At 46.9% G+C, this 21827-nt stretch overlaps 1 protein-coding gene and 1 long non-coding RNA gene across 2 annotated transcripts in view; both read left to right on the top strand.

Annotated features, from left to right (window-relative positions):
• The window catches only part of LOC142888373 (uncharacterized), a 376178-nt gene extending 354457 nt beyond the window's left edge, over positions 1-21721 (top strand). The window contains exon 2 of the long non-coding RNA XR_012926684.1: positions 20481-21721. This is a non-coding gene — a long non-coding RNA (uncharacterized LOC142888373). The remainder of the gene's footprint in view (positions 1-20480) is intronic.
• Positions 59-21721, top strand: itchb (itchy E3 ubiquitin protein ligase b). Its single transcript, XM_076026609.1, has 24 exons — positions 59-183; positions 4466-4560; positions 4807-4948; positions 6392-6516; positions 7628-7762; positions 8208-8253; positions 8356-8525; positions 9693-9876; positions 10054-10149; positions 11026-11200; positions 11326-11395; positions 11707-11791; positions 11881-12009; positions 13751-13823; positions 13950-14021; positions 14324-14412; positions 15315-15474; positions 15555-15688; positions 15866-16006; positions 17067-17187; positions 17288-17392; positions 17769-17865; positions 17999-18071; positions 18705-21721. Exons 2-24 carry the CDS (start codon positions 4491-4493, stop codon positions 18802-18804), a joined length of 2592 nt encoding a protein of 863 aa, XP_075882724.1. The 5' UTR covers positions 59-183; positions 4466-4490; the 3' UTR covers positions 18805-21721.
• Positions 21722-21827: the final 106 nt, after the last annotated feature.

The raw sequence follows: 21827 nt of genomic DNA, 5'->3' as shown, positions 1-21827 counted from the left end.
ATTTCCGGTAGCCTTAGTCCACTTCGTGGGGCCGAGTCTACGCATGTGCAGTACGCGGGCCGGGCATCCCGGCCTGATCGGGTAGTGACAGCCCCGACCGAAACCCAGTAAGCCTGCGGATCTTTGGCTGGAAGTTCACCGCAGTGTTACCAGTTTGGTTAAACAGCCTCACCTCGGACCCGGGTAAGCGATACAAGCTAAGGAAGCGATCTTTTACTGGTTGTGTCGGTTTTCTTACAGCCGACCGGACTTTGGGATTTTCAGACAGTCGTGAACACGCAAGCTAGCAGGCTAGCAATTAGCCCACCGGACTGGGATGACAGGAGGAGACTGTCAGTACCGGTGGGCAACTGACATTCAACACGTATTTGGCAACTCTTGTTGACACACGACCACTCGACTGTGCATCGGTTTCTGTTTAACGTCGATACTCTTTAGCAATATTAAGGTTTGACCAGGACGCGGTGTTTAACAGCCTACGTTTGAGTTAGCGTTAGCAAGCTATCGTCTCATAGTTTGACAAAACTGTTTGTCTCTCCCAGTAACTGCTAGCTTAGCATTCCAGGTAGAGAATGTAGGAGGAAAAGGCGATTTATTATAGTGTCTTCCTCGAATTCACGGAATACGGAAGGGAGTCTGGGCAGCGTTGGTGTGATATTTAATAATTTTCACTTTGATCTCAGAATTTTGAGGAAAAAAGTCCACAGATTTTTTTTTTCTCATTAATTCTGCATTCTCGAGAAATGACATGTTTGTCTGTAATGTCTACCCCAGAGTTTGAGAACGCACAGATCGCTGTAAATAGGAAGTTTAAATGTCCTTAAAAACACACCTGTCGTTACAACACCGTACCGTATTTGTAGACGTTTTATTTTATTTTATCGAAACATACATTTATGCGGCAATAATATTCGTCAGTCCAGCTCCGAAAGGTTTTTTTTTTTTTTTTTTTTTTTTTTTGCTGATGTAAGCGCTATAGTTGAAGCCGCAGATGTGACGTCATAACCGAGCACGTCGCTTCCTGCTTTCTGCAAGCAGCCGTTCGGACTGCATACCTCAGACTTCATGGGTAATTTTCGTTTTGCGGTTCTGAACAAACAGAGATATTTCGTAATTATGTCTTTCCAGGCGGTCCTAATGTGGTTTGTGTGAGCAACTGTTGTGCTCTGCAGGGAGTGACTGTGAGTGATTTGACCCCCGTCTTTAGAGACTTGACGTTTTTCAGTTTTTTTCTGAAGCGTTCACTGTGTTTTTTTTTTTATTCATTAACCTTACATTGTGTAACACAGATCCAGAACATATTAATTTTAACCAAGCCATAGGCCCGTGTTATCCTATATCTTTATTTTGAAACAATCAAACAAACTCTGATTCCAGTGGAACAACCTTTGCATGATCCATTCTCCTTAAAACTTCGTAGATCCCCTGAATTGCAGACTTAGCCCGCTGTTTACGGCCGGGTGTGTATTATTAGCTTTTTGCTCATGCTGTTACTGGACCTTTCATAATTTTTTTTTTACAACACCTCTATGTATTTAGAAGGTCGGCAAAAACAAGGCATCTCGGCGTCTAGACGCTACGCCGGGCCTCTGGCGCTTTTCAAGGCAAGCGTCAGATGCCTTTGCAAAATGACAATGGGCTGATTTGTCACCAGGGGCCGATGCGGAGAATTGAAATCTTTACTGGCAGGTCAGTGACGCAGAATATCGCAAGAAAGTATTAATCAAGTGAATTCTGGGGCCGTCCCTGGCGTGGTGGCTCATCGAGGGCTGCGATTGTCGTCAAGAACGTTGACGGGATGTGAGTTTCGTCGCAGCCTCACAGCTGATGAACCGGTTTGTTTATTCATCCTCCAAACACGAATGGTTTTGTTTTGGTTTGCTCCAATATGAAACCGAGTGTACTTTGCTCAGTCATAGTGTAAATTGTTTGTCTCGGCCCGTCTCCAGGCGTTAACACTTGACGGAGGACAAATTGCCAAACGCTATCTGTTACATCTGATGTTTTTTTAAAAAAATGTTTTGTTAATCTGTAATACAAAACGGGTGTGCAAATTAACGTCAAAATCAAGTGTAGGCAGACTATTGGGTTGTATGATTAGATTTCACGGTGGTATAAATAGAAATCTTAACAGCACGTCAAGTACCCGCAGCTATAAAACTTGTGAAGGCTGCAAAGTCAGCAGTCGCAATCAATTATTGACAAATTCTAAAGCGGAGGCCGAAGTGAAAGTTTACCCAGGAGCTGCCTACTTTCTTCCCGTGCTTTTCCCTCCTCCTGCTCTGCCACGTGCTCGCAAAGTCGACGTAGGCTGGGAAACCTGCATTATTCAGTGCCGCATCATCAGACCACTATATTCTGCAGAGACGTCGCGTTGTTGCCTGTTGCCTCCCTCCCTCCCCCTCTCGCCCTCTCTCTCTCCCTCTCCACTGTGGCTCTGACACAATGGCCGTGTAATTCCTCCCCGGCTTATAAATTGGCAGCGTTCCTCAGCTTAAACCTCTGCTGTGGATGTTGTGGTTTACCAACACAGCCTGTTTGCTTTTTGACCCTGAAGGCGTTCCTCTAAGCTGTGAGTGTTTTGCATCGGGTGGGATTCATTTCAGAGCAGGAAAAGATGCATGTTTTGTTTTTAGAAAGCAGCTGAATTGGTGACATTATCACAAGGTGGAAAAGCGTTATGTTCCGGGTTGTGACGTCCTCACGCATGCAAGTCCGTCGCGCTGCATTTATTGAAATACTACTAGTAGTACTAGAATTCCATCAGTTCATGACTCAGGGAAACCAGTTTGATTCCACTCGGCCTTTTACAAACTGCCACCTTGTTGAATTTCCATCGCTGTCACTCCCCGACTCCCTGCAGAGTGACAGTGTATACGGTCTGTGTAAGTCCGACAGAGTGCAAATGTAAGCAGCACACAGAGCCGCAAACCTCCTACGGCCATCTGTTGATGTTGATGTCGCCATTCTACGCTTGAGGTTTGTACTCAGACCATGGGTGAATTCCAATTCCTCCCTTAACCCTCAATCTCAACCCTCAATCTCAAAAATGCGCGCTCCCGCGAGGTGCAAGTGCTGTCCCAATTCTAAGAACGTCAAGTTGAGGGAGGAGTTTAAGGGCTGTATCGCCCTCAATATTGAGATTCTCCGGCACCACCCTTGGCAGTAAGGGCTACCCAGAAGGCATTGCGTATTTTCGCAATCTTCGAAAAATGCAGATGAAAAAAGCGAGCTACAAATTGAAGTATTTTCTTAGTTAATAAAGATATAAATATTACCAAACCATTTTATTGTCTTAGTTTAAGAGTTTTTTATGGATTATTGACATCGTTGTTGCGTAACATTTTTTTTTTTTTACTTTATGATGTTTATCAGCCGGACCGGCGGTCCTGGCTTCACGTTACTTGTATACCTTGTTGTGTAGCAACGAGGACTTCTTCTTTTTCGTTGTCTTCTTCTTTTTCTCCTTCTTCGTCGTCGTCGTCTTCTTGACAGACTGGACGTAGCTTTGGCGTAAGGCCTCCCTGTAAGGGAACCTGCAGATTTTGTAGGCCTGTGCAGGATATTGTTGCACTGTGTGCTGGGTATGAGAAACGCCGTTTCACAGGTGATGTCCGGCGTGAGTGCACAGATTGCAGCAGTTTACAGGTCGTGGAATGCGAAGGCAGCCGAAGCAGCGATGGTCCGTTTGCATGCACGACGCATGTCTCGTCTCAAAGTGGAACAAACGGCTATAAATTATTGAAGGTCTCACATTCTACCCCATGCCAGACTCGCGGAGCCTCCCAGGATTAGTTTTCTAAAAAAAAACAAAAAAAAAAACTCTTGATCTCCAGAAAGTATCGTTTTTAGCCCTGTGTTTAAAGCCTCCTGCTGAAACTGACGCACATGTTTCGGAAGGGGACAAAAAAACAAGGCGAAGCCGACACCTGGTCTGGGGTGTGTTCACTGGTCAAAGAAAACGTCCCCTTGTGACATCACGAGGGGAAGAAAGGACTGACTTATCATTCCTGGGGTTTTCATTGGTAGACTTTTAGAGACTTTGATATTCTTGATGTTTTTTTGCTGCTCGCTGGGGCTGCAACTAACCATTATTTGTGTTGTCGACTAAACTGTCGATTATTTTTTCGATTAGTCGATTGGTCACCACCTTTTTTGGACTTCTGTTTAACCTAACTTGTCTGATCTTCACAACTTATATATGAAAAATAATTGCACGTGAAGCATTTATCTCCGACATAGTTGTTCTATTTTTCAATGCAAAATATCACAGCTACATTAATTAACAAAGGTTACGTGCGATGTTTACCTCAGTTAAATAACTTCAACAGGTTTCTCGCATCTTAAATATTCATGTTGTCGTCCAATCGTCGCAGCCCTCATTTTTTTCGCTCACCCGTCACAAAGTTGACAGAACGCGTTTGGTCTCTGTGGCCCCTCTGACGCCGTGCCGTTTGCGCCGCAGGCCTCTAAGCCCAGCCCTATGTGAAATGGCCAGTGGTGTCGCCAAGTCCGGCACAACCAACGGTCACCCCATGAAGGCGCAGCTGCAGATCGTAGGTGAGTCTGAGTCTGCGCCGACACCACTCGTCGCAAGTTGTGCTTTTTGTTTTTTCTTTTCTTTTCTTTCTGCAGCTGCTTGTAGTTTTGGCTGTTGGCTGCTCACTCGCATCACCCACTTCTGCCTTTTTTTTTTTTTTCTTTTTTCACACGTGCATGATTTTCTCTTTCCAGAAGGTTTATTTACATCTTTGCCCCCTCGCCCTCCCCCCCACGTGACTCCTCCTTTGCGTCTTTCTGCTCCAGTGCTATCAGCCAAGCTGAAAGAGAACAAGAAGAACTGGTTTGGTCCCAGTCCCTACGTGGAGGTGACGGTCGACGGCCAGTCCAAGAAGACGGAGAAATGCAGCAACACCCACAGCCCCAAATGGAAGCAGCCGCTCACTGTGTGAGTCAGAGTTCAGCCCCAGTCTCAACCGCTGTTGCAATGCTGTGACTTTAATTTATTCGCCCCTCCAATTTGTTTTTGATCTCATCAACCTAAAAGATCTGTCAAAAAGCAACACGAGCCACAAATTTTGCCCAGTCATGTGCATCCTGTTGGACCCGACCTCTCAGCAGCCGCGCCAACCTTTGGCTTTGGCTTCGGAACCTCACTGAATTGGAGCAGAGCCGCTTGTTTATTTCTGCTCCAATTAATCATTGGGGAGGAACCGTTCGCCAAACAAACAGCGCTTTGTCCCTTGTCGTTTCAAGCGTTTTACACTTGAAATGATGAAGTGTTTACCAAAACAAAAAAAAAAAGAGCTAAAAATAAAATGTACAACCAAAAAGAAAAAAACAAAACAAAACACTCCAAATAACAAACAACTACATGTGTGTTTGCAACAACAGGATGTTCAAGAAAATCAGCAAACTATGTTGTGTCCAGACTCGGGTGCATCCTAATTTAACGATGCATTTGTCAAAACGCAGCGTAATGTTCAGAGTCTGTGTGAAGGAGACCGATAGCCAATCAGAAGTGGATGATTCCCCACAGGAACCCCAAGCGGAAGGCGTTTATGAGCTCATGCTCTGCGTTGCTTCGCTGCGATTGCGGGAAATCTGCTGATGACGGGCGTCGCTGCCGTTCCTGGGAATTTTCCTCGGAAAGCCGCTCGGGTCGGCGCGCGAGCGTTCCTGCGGCTCGACCGATCGGCGCCGAGTCGCCGTTTGATCCCGGCGGCGCTCGGCTTCGCCCCGGCGCAGCACCTGCCGACCGCCCGGCGAGGAAGCTAATGTACACTTATTTTTTTTTTTACAGTGCACAGCCGTCTCTAACCTCCGCTCACCACGCTGCCCCCGCCCCCTCCTGCAGCTCAGCATTTTCACACGTCAGATGTCGCCTTAATTTTAGCCCTTCCGGGAACCCGGCGCTGCGAGCCCCTCCCTCTGGCGTTACCCAACCAGTGTTTACTATGGGATGCAATCGGAGTCGGGGGGCCATGTGTTGTTGTTTTTTTTTCTTTTTTTTTCGCCCCCCCCCCCCCCCCCCCCCCCCCTCCTCGATGCTGTCGAGCGTACCAGCTCAATAACTCTCATAGTGATGCTTATGGATACTTGTTGGCTGTCTTCCCAGTACATATCTGCTCCAGGAGATCTCATTTATATAATATCGTCTACAGGGGTCAGCCAGTTTGTGGCCCTTGTTGTTATTTTGCAATCCTGTAATCCAGGAAGCAGCTGGCAAGAGCGCAACAGGGAAGTGTTGCTCAGTGGCGAGTCTGTTATTAACCGAGTTAGTTCCTTTTATAGTGGCTTCAAAAAAAAAGAAAAAAAAGCAACGCCAAAGATATCTTGTGGTCGTATCCCATGTTCCATTTCCCTTTTTTCACCCTCCCCTTCCCTGCAGGATCGTGACCCCCTTCAGCAAGCTGGTGTTCCGCGTGTGGAGCCACCAGACGCTCAAGTCGGACGTGCTGCTGGGCACGGCCGTGCTGGACGTTGGCGACACGCTCAAGTCCAACGACATGAAGAGTGAGTGAACAAAGAGTCACTGTCGTGCGCAGCGGACAGCAAACTTTTTGACTGGTTGGGGCCACAGTGGGCTCTAAAATTTGACAGAGAGAGGCCGGAGCAGCAGCAGCAACAGCAGGTGGATGGAGGGTTTTGGTGACCCACCTCATAGGAGAAAAAAACATGGGCTTTAATGTCTGTTGAAAATTAACAAGTGTGAACACACAACAAAATCAGCGTATTTGAAGCCCCATTGTATTTAGCCCTTTATTGAAATGACTAATTATGCTATAACTATTTTATTACTTATAATTATTTTAAATATAATTTTATTAGTATAATTAATTCAAGTTTGGCGGTCGGATTAAAAAGTTTAGCGGGCCACATATGGCCCCAGAGCCGTAGTTTGGCCATGCCTGGTCTGCAGTGCAGAATTATGGGTTGTTTACCACTTCCCAATATTTTGCTTGCTAGATAGATAGATAAGATCAATAAAGAATAATATTAATGCATTGGATTTATATAGCGCTTTTCAAGGCACTCGGAACCCATTATTCATTCACACCGGTGGTGGTGGTAGCTACTGTGGTGAGCTACATGTGCAGCTAAAGCTGCACTGGTGCAGACTGAGGGAAGCGTGGCAGCCAGTCTGCGTCAAACGGCCCCTCCGACCACAAGGCGATGTGGGTTAAGGGTCTTTGCCCAAGGGCACAGCGACAGACTGGGGCGGAGTGGGATTTGAACCGCCAACCTGTCGGTCATTGCACCACCCGCCCTACCTCCTGAGCCACCACAGTCGCCCCCTAAAGCTTTATCGTCTGCCTCAGACGGGTGGCAGAAGTTCCTCTTTGGCAGGTGCACACACTTCACACACACGCAACAGAAAAAAAACGCACACGGTTGATAGACGAAGCCTCTTTTTGACCATTAAAACACCACTTTGTCTTGGTTGATCTTGTTGATTGACCTCTGTTTTTGCCTTATCTCTCCACTGAGAGTCACTTCTGTCCCCTTTATGATGGATTAGTTGTTCTTTTTTAATTAAAGCAGCGAATTATGCTCAGGAATCCAAATGAATATCACAACCGGTCTCGTCTGCTCGCGCTGGGCGTCTGTCCTGTGTCCCCCTCAGTCACCGAGGTGGTGCAGACCTTGCAGCTGTGCACGGACCGGGACGAGTTGGACGTGGTGGGAGATCTGTCCGTCTGTCTGGACGGCATGACGGTGGACCCGGAGACGTTCGCCACGGCCGAGGCCAACCATCAGGGTGAGTGTCCTGGTCCGAAGACGGTTCTGGAACGATCTGGCATCTCTCGAGTCGACTTGGCTGAGGCCCAGTTGTAAGAAAAACAGGAAGGAACTGAAAACCACCGTTGTATAGAACAAAATGGGTGAAGGAAACAAGCTTTGTCTGAGCTGTTTTCTCAGTAGACGGTGATGAAAGAACAGAACCAGGTGCTTTTTCTCTGTGGGGGGGAGGGACGACGACAATGATTTCGGTTTCATTCCTGGTGTGCTTAGGAAAGTGTGGCATATGTGTGACCACAGGGGTACATAGTGACTCACCGTAGTGCTTTAAAGTTTGTCCAATCTTGCAAGTGTTCCTTAAATGGGACTTCCCGCTCCAGACTTTGTCTTTGGGTGGAATATTTTGGAAACGTGCGGTCAATCTGATTGTCCTGGTTTTGCGTCGTTTCCCTTTTGCCCTTCAGGTGAATCGAGCGATGACTCTCAGCCGTCCGTCAATCACGTGAAGAGGTACGGCAGCTTTCTCTCGCACTCTTTGGAGCTTTGCCGCCGTCGCAGGTCGCGCCTGTCGTGTATTGACGTGGATTCTCTTCCCCTCGTCGCTCCTCACAGGCAGAGCCGGGACAGCTCTCCCGCCGTGGACGGCCTGGAGCACAAGTCCTCTCCCAGCGGCCGGAGATCGGCATCGCCCTCTGTGTCGTCGGGGCCCTCCAGGCCTCTCCGCCCCCCGAGGCCGTCCAGACCTCCTCCCCCGACCCCCCGCCGACCCAACTCCTCCCCAGGTAGCCACACGACAAGCTCACTGCAATCGTCCTTCCTTTTTAGTGGAGAACGGCGAGGAAACAAAGGTCTCTTATGTGGTCACCAGCTGTGTTTCCATGACAGTTTTTCCAAACATAAAAGCGATATTTCTCAAATTTCGACAAAGTGCAATTGCGATTTGCAGGTGTTTCCATTGAATGGCGTGAAGCGCATAAGTCGCGATTGTCGGAAATCTTGTCCCGCGAGATTTCCGAGAATGAGGTTTGTGTTTGTTTGTTTACTTTTGTTTGCTGTCAAGAACGGTTGTTATATTTTACTCTTTAATTACTTAATTACTTTAATTACTTAAAGAGATATTCCGTCTCCTCCTCCGTCCAATCATAACGCACCATTTTCACTTGAAGTGAACTGGTCATTTTTATGTTTTTACGTTTAAATGTGAAAAAGAAAAAAGTTTCCATGACACTTTTGCGATATACCTCTATATCGATACGCCTGAAAAACCACCTCATGAGATCGTCAAAAACGTTTGCTGATATTCAACAGGTGTTTCGAAGTTTAGGCGTTTCCATTACCAGTTTTTTTTTTTCGATATTTAGGTATTGCTCAATTCTAGGGGTAATGGAAACACAGCTACTGTAGTGTTAATCTTGCAAACGTCTGGCAACTCCAGGGCCAAACCCCGGTGTTTGGTCTGCAATGTAGGCTGGTTGCTGTCTTTTATTGAAAGGAAACCGCTGGTTCTATTGATAAGTGGCAGTTTAGGCAATATACCACAGCCTCGCTGTCAGTTAGTCAGTCTGGGGTCACTGACCAGAAACAAGATAAGTCTTGTTGGAAAGTCAGAGTCAGCGTTTCCTGTTGCTGCTTTTTGATGTTTTTTTTTTTTTTATGCATCCAACTGGGACTGTGGTTGTGTTTGCATGATTGGTCCAAACAGATGTGTGGCTGCATCCCCCGTCCCCATGTTGCTATGGATGGAATTTTTTCCGACTAGTTTGCACACTATTTGGAAAAACAAACAAAGACACCCCTAGTGGTCATTAAAAGAATGCAGTTTTGAAGAGAGCAAATGTTTTTTAGGAATTAGGGGATAAAAAGTAGTAAGTGGACCAAAAATACAAATAGCATTCAGTATCAGAACGTCAGCCAAATCGAGTCTTCTCGCCGTCTCATCTCCTCCTCAGCGTCCACCAGCAACGGCTCGGTGCCCGTCGACTCCAGCGACTCCGACACGCCGCCGCGAACCACCGCCTCGGCGCCGTCGCCGCCCTCCGACGCCAGCCCGCCGACATCCTCCACCTCCGCGCCGGCCGCGCCGCCGGCAAGGCAGGCGTCCGCCGCCACGAACGCCGGACCGATGCCTCCCGGGTCAGTGCTGCAGCCACGTGGAGTTTGACAGCTCCGGCTGCTGCTGCTGCTGCTGCTGCTGAGGCAGCTACTCTCACGTTGCCGCTCACGTTGCCAAGTTCTAATTTGTAGATAAGGTTAGTCTCCTCGGCTTGGCCGCCGCGTCTCACTTTGTACCGCTGCTGTTTTACGACGCAGGTGGGAGCAGAGGGTGGATTCCAACGGAAGGCTGTACTTCGTGGATCACGTGGAGAAGAGGACGACGTGGGAGCGGCCCGAGCCTCTGCCGGCCGGGTACGACCTGCCTTATGAGTTTTCTGTTTTTCCTAGACTCCATCCGACAACTTGAACAATAAAGGGAAGATAAGCTATTAATGATTGCTAGCACTGCTAATCGTATGCAGGGCTGTGCGATTAATCGATTTTAAATCAAAATGGGATTTATTAGTCAAGACGAAAAAGGAAAATCTTCAAGTCTTCTTCTCTTATGCTTCCGGGCTGTGCGCCTTTTACAAAATCTGAAAGTTTTGCACTTTATTCATTCGTTGATGTTTACAATGATAGAATTTTTTTTTTAAAGTGATGTTTGGTGAAAGACAGTGAAGGTTGTCACTTTGTCCACACGGGGATTCGTTTGTGTTTGGTTGTTAAGTTTTCACTTTATTCCCAAATAAGGGAACTTCATCTTTGTTTATGAAGAACCTGCTCATTTTCAAGTGAGGTTTGGTGAAAGTGAGGTTATCGCTTTATTCATCCCAAGGGATTTGCCTTTGTTTGGTCAAGAAGACTGCAAATGTTGCCACTTTACTAAACCCAAAGGAGGATTTACAATATTTTTCAGTTGCACTTCACGCCCAATAGGGAAATTTGTTTGCTATTTTTCTTTAAAAAGTAAAATAAAAATAAAATAAAATAATTTGTTACATTTTTTTGAAAAGAAATTGGGATTTTATTATTGTCCCAAATGGCCCAAGTTAACCAGAAATTAACACGCTGAAAAGACTCATATCGCCCCCTAGTGTTGGGGAGGAGGACACGTTCCCGTCAATAATTGGATTTTCCACCCACCTGATGTACTCCTTCTTGTTCTCCTCTGTATGATTTTTTTTTTACTTCTGTTTTTTTATTTATTCACACCATCACTTCCGATATTCCCTCTCTCTCCTTCAGCTGGGAGCGCCGCGTGGACCCCATGGGCCGGGTCTACTTCGTGGACCACATCACCAGGACCACGACGTGGCAGCGGCCCACCACGGAGACGGTGCGCAACTACGAGCAGTGGCAGCACCAGCGCAGTCAGCTGCAGGGCGCCATGCAGCAGTTCAACCAGAGGTTCATATTCGGGGTGAGGCGGCGCTCCGGGTCGGGAACATCGCGGCCCCTTGGTCGCTGTGTGTAGCGACCAGCAGGCGTAAAGTTTTACTGACGCTTTTGTATTTGTCTTCTGATTTTTTTCCAAAATGACTGCAGAATCAAGAGCAGGTCACCGCCGCTCAGAACAAAGAGTACGATCCTATGGGGCCGCTGCCGCAGGGCTGGGGTAAGATCTTTATCTCTCGCTTGTCTTACATCACCCACCGCAGTTCCAGCAGTGGAGAAAAAACACTGTGCTTAAAGGGAACAGCCGAGAAATAAAACCTCCCAGAGTCTGAATTTGTTATTGTCCGCTATGAACTTCTCTAAATGTTGTCTTTACTTTCTAAGTGCTCTCTGTGATATTTATGAGAGCAAACTCTTGTTGGAAAAAGCCTCAAGTATTAAAGCTGGCGTAAGAAGGCGCCTCACCTATAGAGCGCTTGAAAGGCCGTCCTCGCTGCCGGCTCATCCTCTTTCCTCTGTGTCTCCTCCCAGAGAAGAGGACGGACTCCAACGGTCGGGTTTACTTCGTGCACCACCTGACGCGGACGACGCAGTGGGAGGACCCCAGGACGCAGGGGTGGGTGTGCCTCAGGGTGTTCCCGCGTCGCGTCAGCCGGTAGCGCCCAGCGCTGACGGTCAACTGGGTTTTTTTTTTTTTGCCTCCAGGCTGCTGAATGACAAGCCGCTGCCGGAGGGCTGGGAGATGAGGTTCACCGTGGACGGCATCCCCTACTTTGTGGACCACAACAGGAGGACTACCACCTACATCGACCCCCGCACCGGGAAGTCCTCGCTGTAGGTCCACCCCTCTCCCCCATCAGTGGTCTGGTCACTGCCTGCACCTGAACAGCAATACCACAAGGCTGTGCTTTGATCAGTCCGGCACAGTCGGGAATTTAACTCTTTATTATCAGTGGAGTAACTGTATAAAAACGTTTAGCAGCTTTTAGTTTTCACTAGTCAACACTGGAAATGCAGCCAGTGCAGTTGACACAATGACCGTAAAGACCGTAGGAAATAGGGACGCAAACTATCGATTAATTCATTAATCGTGAGTTGATTGACCTTGTCCATCGATTAACGATTGATTGATAAGAAGCAATTTTTCCTGAGAACCTAAATTTCACCAATGGAAAATGTGTAAGGAACACATGATTTAACCCTTAAATAGTGTTGTCGGTCCAATGTGACCCATTTTCACATTAGAAAACACAAAAAACACCCTAAACATTTATCCTGTGATTTTAAGTTGACTTCTAATGGGTCACATCTCAACTTCAAAATTTTTTTTTTAAAAATGTGTTTTTAGACTGGTATACGCCACGCAATTTACCCCCCCCCCGCAAAAAAAAAAAAACTTTTAAACTTTAAAAAAAAATTCAATTAATTGACTAATCTAATTTAATCGATTAAATTTTTAATCGACAATTAATCGCTAATCGATTAATTGTTAACATCCCTAATTTGGAAACCTCGATCGGCCTTAGCCGCAGCGTTGAAACCAAGGCATCTGCTTCAACTGCCTGTGCTCTCAAGCAGAGCTTGTTGCCAGAAGAGCCACACCTGCAGAGGAGAAATGTTCCGCAAACCTGTCGGAGCTTGACAACAAGATCAGCTCTGCTCGCTGATCCAGGCCACAAGAGAGATCACATGCAACACAAACACCACACTGTTGTCAAATTCTTAAAAAAAAAAAAGTCACTTTGCCTGGACGTTTCCAGATCTTTAATTCCTGGACTCCGCTGTGGCAGTTATTATCAATTAATAACCCCCCCCCACCCCCCAAAAAAAAAAATAGACTTCCTGCTAAAGCTGACGTTTTGTCGGACCTTCCACATGATTTCAAGTGGACGAAGCACGGCTGTCTAATCTACATGTTGTCATAGTGCTTGGATATTTTTTTCAGTCATCAACTAGTATAATAGGACAGTTCCAGGTCACGGCGATCTCTTAGTCATTGTAAAATTATTTCCGGGCTAGTCTTTTTTTTTTTTTTTTTGTTCCCTGATTTGAGGTGCAAAAGAAACCTGCACTTCCTCCTCCTCCTCCCTCCTCCACCTGCTGGTGGGAAACGCGGCTCTATATTTAGCGTAGGTGACGCGCCCTCCCCGACAATCGGCCGCTCGCTGCCCGAGTGCGCGTCTTTGCTGTGACGTTCCAGCCTGGTGCGCGACCGGAGGAAGAGTCGCTCCTCCGCGTCAGTCTCAGTGGTGGAAAAACGGGTTTGGCGACGGTGGGAAGAATGCGGCCGCCTGAGCTAACAGGAGGACAAAACCACCCAAATAAAACAGCAGTTTAACAGCCTGGTTGGCTTTCAGTGGCGTGCAGCAGTTCCGGAAAGGAAATGACTCAGGAAAACAAAACTCTAGCTCAAAGAGAAAAGAATATAAAAATGGTAAAAGTGCAGCGTGTAATTCACGAAACGAATATTATGACTTCATGATTTACAGTTGAAGTATTTCACAGCTAGGTGGCGGTCTTGAATGTGACACATTCCCAGCCTCTCTGACGGTCTTCTCCTCCTTCTGTCTCCCAGTGAAAATGGACCTCAGATCACCTACGTTCGCGACTTCAAAGCCAAAGTGCAATACTTCAGATTCTGGTGCCAGGTACGAGTCGCCTCACAAAGTGTTTGGGGTCTTCCCCCGGTACCGCCCACGGCTTCGCTCAACTTCTGCGATCCCTCAAGTTTGGTTTTCTGAGCCCGTGTTGACATTTTCCTCCCTTTTCCGCAGCAACTGTCCAGGCCTCAGCACATAAAGATCAGCGTGTCCAGAAGAACGCTGTTTGAAGACTCCTTCCAGCAGGTGAAAGAGTCCCACTGTGTAAACCGATCTGCTGTCTCACCTTCCTCCCTCCCTGCCTCCAGCGAAATGACTGTTGCTTTAAGATAATCTCAAACATTGCAGTCAAATGTTTCCCTCCCAGGGAAGTTTATCCATCTCAAACTGCAGCTGAATCCAGCGCATCGTAAATGTGTCACACTTTAATGACCCCCCAGCGGGGGCTATAAAAGCTGACGACTGACCGTCTGAAGAGTCCTGGGAAGTCAAACCCACTCTTCCTCTTTCTCGCTGTCTCTTTCTTATTCTCTTTGGCTTGGTTCCAGATTATGAGTCTCAACCCTCAAGACCTGCGAAGGAGGTTATGGATCATCTTCCCTGGAGAAGAAGGCCTGGACTACGGAGGAGTTGCCAGGTGGGCCGTGATAAAAGTTCCCTCCAACGTCCTGATTTTGGATGAATGTTGTGTTAAAGCAGCAGCTTCAAAGTTCTTTGAAGTCATCCTCTCAATAAATAAACATAGACGTTGTTTTTCCTGCCTTTTTTTTTTTGTTTTGTTTTTTGTTTTGCCTTGTTCCTAACCCAAATCATCACGACGTGTTGCAATATATTAGTCTACAAGCTCATGGAGCTAACCATAAGGGGGATTAGACCAGCAGCTTTCTCTCTGAGGGTCTTTTTGGATTTACTCGAACCATATTATAACCAGAAGGAACTAGCTAGTTGTAAAGCTAATATATGAAATATTTATTTATGCTATGAAATATCTGTTTTAGCTAAAAAATAAACAGCGGACGATATATCCTCATTTAGTCCCCGCAAATCAAGCTGCCAACCACCACCACCACCAGATCCTCGGTATCTTTGTTTGGTTCCAACGACCAAACAGCGTTCTCACATTTCAAACGGTTGCTGTTGTGCTGGGAAAGTCCCTGCTAGCGCCGAGTCCACAACAGAGAAGAATAAAGGGCGTTTCAGCGTATTTACCGTTTCCCAGTTCCTGCAGCGTGTTGTCGCTCACCCAGGACATTGCGTTACATCACACCGGTGTTGTCGCGCTCCAGTTGTTTTGTTATTGCACGACGAAAGAGGCTAACCTGAAGTAAAAACGCGCTGAAAAGACTCATATCGCCCCCTAGTGTTGGGGAGGAGGACACGTTCCCGTCAATAGTGCGACAGTTTTCTCGGCTGCGTGTAAACCGGGACAAGGAGAGAAGAAAGGAGAGAAAAGGAAAATTTGATTAAGCTGCGCATGTAAACGTAGCCCTTCCTCCAATATTCCTGGGAATTCTCACCACTTCCTGCTGTTTGTCACAGAGAGTGGTTCTTCCTGCTGTCCCACGAGGTTTTGAACCCCATGTACTGCCTGTTTGAGTACGCCGGCAAGGACAACTACTGTCTGCAGATCAACCCGGCGTCCTACATCAACCCCGACCACCTCAAGTACTTCAAGTTCATCGGACGCTTCATCGCCATGGTGAGTCGCGGCTGGGGGGGGGTTCTGTCCCGAAAATTTGAAACGGGCCGACGTGACGCGTGTTTTTCCCCACCTTGCAGGCGCTCTTCCACGGCAAGTTCATCGACACGGGCTTCTCGCTGCCCTTTTACAAGCGCATCCTCAACAAACCGCTGGCGCTCAAAGACCTGGAGTCGATCGACCCGGAGTTCTACAACTCGCTCATATGGATCAAGTGAGTACCGGAATTGCGCTCGGAAACGAGGATCCACCGTGTACATCCGAGGGAGATCAATGTTTTGTTCCTTCGGTAAAATCTTGCAGCTGCAGAACAAGAGTTTCGCGCGTTCCTTTTTTTTTTTTCCTTTTTTTTTTTCCTGTCGCAATGGTTGAAGTGTCGGCGTCTCCGCAGGGACAACGACATCGAGGAGTGCGGCCTGGAGATGTTCTTCTCCGTGGACAAGGAGATCCTGGGCGAGATCACCACCCACGAGCTGAAGACAGGGGGCGGAGACATCCAGGTGACGGAGGAGAACAAGGAGGAGTACATCAGGTGGGTGGAGCGTCGACTCTGGAAGTTTGAGCAGTCGGCGGGTGCAGCTGTCAGGAATGTTGCTGGAATCCCATCCGCCGGTGACGTCGGAGTGAAACGTTTCCGTGCAACCGAAGTGACGTAACTGCAACTACAGGCTTTTATGCCGTGTGACGTGCTAGGCCAGGCGTGGGCAAACTACGGCCCGGGGGCCATGTGCGGCATGCTAAACTTTTTAATCTGGCCTGCCAAACTTGAAGAAATGATATTAATTGTAAGTAAGTTAAAAAAAAAAAAAAAAATTCCATTGTTTTAAGAGTCAAATAAGTAAATATCAAGTGGCTTCAAAGACATTTTGTTGTCACGCTTAAGTTCATTTTCAATAGAAATTATAGTAGAACTTGTTTTCTACATATCCCATGTTATATTATTTTCTCCTATGAGGTGGGCCATCTGCTTCTGCTCCGGCCCTCTGTCAGATTTTAGAACTCGTTGTGGCCCAGGTCAAAAAGTTTGCCCACTCCAGTGCTAGACTGACTGCTTTAGCACAACAACAACAAAAAAAAAAATCATCATTTATGTATTTTTTCATAAGTGTGATTCATGGTCTCCGAATGTTGTCTGAAAGTTCCATGTGCCTCCTAGTGGTGGGCTGGAGAACTGGTCATAAATATTTTTTTTTCTCTCTGATGATGATCACTAGCTGTGGCCTAGTAGCCCCATGTTATTCTAAATGCACATCTTTATTTTTTTTTTTATTATTCATTTATTTATTTATTTTTCTTCCCTGGAGGTGATCTCATTTTCCAGGGAGAGGGATCACTTCCCTTTGTGATGTCACTGGCAAGCGTTGCCTCAATCAACTAATGTGTAATATGAGACCTTTAAAGCCAGAAATGCATTAAACATTTTCCGTGTTTGCAGAACAAACATTCAGCAGAACACGTCCCTGATGGGTTTTCTCACTGTGTGTGTGTGTGTGTGTGTGTGTGTGTGTGTGTGTGTGTGTGTGTGTGTGTGTGTGTGTGTGTGTGTGTGTGTGTGTGTGTGTGTGTGTGTGTGTGTGTGTGTGTGTGCGCAGGCTGGTGGCCGAGTGGAGGCTGTCCAGAGGGGTGGAGGAGCAGACGCAGGCCTTCTTCGAGGGCTTCAACGAGGTCCTCCCCCAGCAGTACCTGCAGTACTTTGACGCCAAAGAGCTGGAGGTGCGGCAGCCGCTCCGGGCCGTCCGGCACCGTCGGGAGGGCGGGTGGGAGGGAGTTCTCGGGTTTGCCACGGCTGACGCGTGTCTCCGTGTCCTGGCAGGTGATGCTGTGCGGCATGCAGGAGATCGACCTCAACGACTGGCAGAGGAACACCATCTACAGGCACTACACGCGCAACAGCAAGCAGATCGTCTGGTTCTGGCAGGTCGGTGTTCCGCCGTCAACGACTCGCTCGGTGTGGCCGGATGACGGAGATCAGCCGTGAACAAGGCGGATTGTAAATGAGGCTCTTTGAAACCTTCACGCCGTGGGGCATCAGCAGCCGGTCTGAGGACGACTGGCGCAGCTGGTGTCTCTTTTCCGACAGCCTGGTTTCCGTCCGATCAGACTTAGACAATATTTCCTTGTCAAAAGAGGAGCGACGAGGAAATTTGAATATATTATGCCATCTGCTGGTGTAACATTACTCAAAAAGAACGGTTACTTCATTTTTCATTTCATCCCAAACCAACTTTGTCCTCCTTCTTCATTGTCTGGTGTTGATAGGATGATTTTCCCCTCTTTTTTTTTTCCTCCTGCAGCTCATAAAGGAGATGGACAACGAGAAGAGGATGAGGCTGCTGCAGTTCGTCACCGGCACCTGTCGGCTGCCAGTAGGGGGCTTCACCGACCTCATGGGTAACCGACCCAGATGGACTTTTCTCCATCTTTTCTACCTTGGGATTAAACCTCTGAGTGCATCTACAATCCTCCCTTTTTGGGATGTGTTTTATCTCTTCATCGGTGGTGATGCCTGTTCTCCACTTCACAGGGAGCAACGGTCCCCAGAAGTTCTGCATTGAGAAGGTGGGGAAGGAAAACTGGCTGCCCAGGAGTCACACCTGGTGAGTTAACAGCAGCAGCTTCCAGGTGTCCTCTGTTGTTCTGTTTCTTTTCCATCCCATTATGTATAAACATTTTTATTCTTCAGCTCATAACTCTACCTGCACCCACACTGTACGGAAGAGGATTAGGGCCACAAGAAGGAAAAAGAAATAGGATTTTATTTTATTTCCAAGTTTCCAATTTGAGAATAAAGTTGAAATTTTGAGATTAAAGTTGAATGTTTGAGAATAAAGTTGACATAACAAGGAATTTATTTTTCGTAAATTCACAAAATTTCGACATTTTTTTACGTTGACTTTAAACCCGAAATTTTGTTTTATTCATGAAATTCTACTCTACAAAATCTTGTCCTTTTTTTAAAGTTGACTTTGTTCACGAATTTTTGACTCTTTTTTTTACGTTGGCTTTATTCACTATATTTTGTCTTTTTTACTTCAACTCTATTCGCAAAATTCAAACTTAAAACTCGAAGTGAGACCTTAAATACCCTGCCCTGTGTTTCATTTGTGTCATTTGTTTTTCACGTTGTTGTTGTTTCTCGCATCCATGCACGGCAACGTTTAAGTGATGGTGAATATTTGAAACGAAAAATGTAAAGCGCACCTTAAAGTGTTGCGTCATCCGCGTTGCAGCTTCAACCGACTGGACCTGCCACCTTACAAGAGCTACGAGCAGCTGAAGGAGAAGCTGATGTTTGCCATCGAGGAGACGGAAGGCTTCGGTCAGGAGTGAGGAGGCGGAGTCAGGACGAGGAGGAGGAGCAGGAAGAGGAAGAAGAGAGAAACTACAGTGTTCAAAATCAGGGAGGGCTGGCTGGATTTGGGATGTGCTTCCTCAATGCACACACACACACACACACAACCTGTTTGGTTCTGGGGTGTGTGTGTGTGTGTGTGTGTGTGTGTGTGTGTGTGTGTGTGTGTGTGTGTGTGTGTGTGTGTGTGTGTGTGTGTGTGTGTGTGTGTGTGTGTGTGTGTGTGCGAGAGACCAGTCACCTGCACGTCGGTGCGAAGGGAAGCTGGGATTCGCACCTTTTCTTTGTTTTCCTTCCCTCGTGCACGGCTCTCGGAACTTCTTTGAAAACCAAAAACCCGGACGGCGCCCGGCTCCGCCCTGGAGGAATGTACCGCATCCCAGACTCCTCCTTCCTTTTCTCCAGCAGCAGCAGCATCATCATCACCACCACCACCATCATCATCATCATCGTCCGGCCGAGTCGCGGAGGGACTGACGTGGTTCGAGGGCAGGAAGCCACCCGACCCTCGTCTTCGAGTTTATCAGGGAGAAAAAAAAAGAGAAAAAAAAAAGACCCCAGACAGAATGTACTGTTTACTTGCTCGCTCGCTCGCCCACCGACGTTGTCCACTGTTCACTTGACTGTTTAGACGTGAAATGTGCTCCGCGCTCCGTTTTGAGTTTCCCTCTCAGTTGTGTTGTTGGATGACGAAAACACCAAAACCATCGCTTTCACCATCAGCGTCCGCGGCCGCTGGGATCATCTTCTGCCTTAAACTAATGTCCAACTGTGATTCAGGGGTGAGTTTGTTTGTTTGTTTGTTTGTTTGTTTGTTGATTTGTATTATTTGTGTCTGAAACCGGGTTTGATTTTCACTGAGAGAAGAAGAGATGCTTTGAAGGTCCCACACTCTGCCCTATTTCTCACAGCTTGATTTTCGCACCCCAGACTCGAGTGCGCCAGAAAACACGCTCGCTAGCCGCCAGGGATCTCCAGGAGACGGCGCAATTAGCCCGCTGTTTATAGCCTTCACGCTACTCAACCTGCTGTTAAAACTGACGCTCTGTTTTGGGAGGAAGGGACCAACACCAGGCGGAGTCGACACCCAGGTCCGGTTGGTCTCTAACCTTGGAGAGGTGCCGGGCCCCTTTGTGACATCACAAAGGGCAGTGTGTGTGTGTGTGTGTGTGTGTGTGTGTGTGTGTGTGTGTGTGTGTGTGTGTGTGTGTGTGTGTGTGTGTGTGTGTGTGTGTGTGTGTGTGTGTGTGTGTGTGTTTTAGCACACACTTATTGAAAAGGGGAGCAAATCCACAGAGCAAAAGATGACATTTCCTCCTCCTTCTGGCCCAAGGGAGACTCTAAAAACCATCATATGGGAGCTTTTCATCTTAATGTCCGGGGTTTAGAAAGAGTTGCATTCTTTCCAGGCAGCGTCCGCCCGCATTGACGACGACAGCGTTCGTCTGTGAGACTTTGTTCTGACAGCGAGCAGAGATCCAGCGTTCTTACTCCGGCTGTGGCAGTTTCTGTGAATCGTGGCGGTCCAAGAGTTGAACTGTGCTTTATTAAAAAGAAGGAACGCGACCCTAGTTTTATAGGGTCCGACTCGGTGGGCTTGGACGCCACTCGTCCATGGTGTGAGTGAGTGAGTGAGTGAGTTTTGGGAGAAAAGGTGATTCCACCTTAGTGGCAGCGGCAGGAAAACATCCCGCAGCTGCTCTTTATTGTTCTCCCTCCAGAAGAAATGAAGGTGTGTTGCACATGCACGTCCAACAGTCACAAAAAAAATTTTGTTGTTTTTTTTTCTCTCACTCAGTGTTGAAACTAAATGGGATATTTCCCCTCGCCGTCTTCCTTCTCGGCTTTGATCGATATTTCTGTTGCCGTCAACTGAAATTCTCTTGATGTCACTCGAGTTGTTTTTTTTTTTTTCTTTTTTTCCCAGCTTTAAATGTCTGAGACTCAGCAGCAACGACGTGCGTCTTCCTTTTTTCTTTTTTTTTTTTTAAAGAAAAAACAAAACAAAAAACAAGTGTTATATTGGGATGAAAAAAAAAATTCTCACTGTGACGTTGCCCGGAAAAACGCGGATTCATCTGGAAGAAATAAAAAAAAAAAAAGCACTGCACTTTTTCTTTTTTTCCATTTCCCTCCGTCTGTCATCGTCTTGAAGCGCGCGGAGCGTCCTGCCTTGTTCTGTCTCCGCGTTTTTGTTGAAGTTTGGCGTCTTTGCCTCCACGTAGCCTTATTTCAGCCCTCGGGTTTCAGGTATCACCCCCCGCCCCCCTCCCTCCCACCTGCTTTTTTTTTCTTTTCTTTCGTTCAGCACCTTGACGGCAGAAGAGACTCTCAGCCGTCTGTGGTCCGATTCAAACTCGGGACTCTGGAAACCAGACTGGGAGGAGTTTGAACCTGCTGCTGGTTTTAATGGCAAATTGTGACGTTAACTAGATTTTCATCTACTGACGGTGTAATATAAAGAATGTATCACATGTGGGATCTTGCCTTTATTTTATTTTATTTGCTTTTTTTTGGGTTTTTTTGTTCCCCCTCCCTCCTCTGCTGGTTTTCCCATCATGCAAAACGCTTTAATCCAGACTGTCCCGGGGGGAATTGAATAACTGAGAAATTATCGATATAAATATGTAAATATCATGATTCACTTTTTATTTTTTTGCTCCAGAGATTTTTCTTTCCCATGTAAAAACTAAACCACTGTCACTCTCCTGTAAATGCCAACAAGTTGTAAATGATGTTAATAACAATTTTTCTTTGGAAAAACAGAGGTTTTAATAAGAGGTTTATGGTTACACTATATTTTCTTTTCCCCACCGCTTGATTTTACCAGTGACACACACATGAACCATGTGTAATAAAGAAATTGTCAACTAAATAAATTAAATTTCAAACTAAGTTTTTAACCCCGTTCATTTCGTGCCATTTGTTGGAGCCAGATGTTCCCTGATGTTCCCGAAAGATGCCTCTCTCCGTCCTGATTCCCAGAAACAGTCTGTCCAGC

Source organism: Nelusetta ayraudi, unplaced genomic scaffold (assembly GCF_046127955.1).
Source record: "Nelusetta ayraudi isolate G7.1 ecotype Tasmania unplaced genomic scaffold, CSIRO-AGI_Nayr_v1 ptg000019l, whole genome shotgun sequence".
NCBI lineage: Eukaryota > Metazoa > Chordata > Actinopteri > Tetraodontiformes > Monacanthidae > Nelusetta > Nelusetta ayraudi.
The sequence above is the reverse complement of the archived record's forward strand: the minus strand, read 5'-3'. Positions and strand labels throughout refer to the sequence as shown.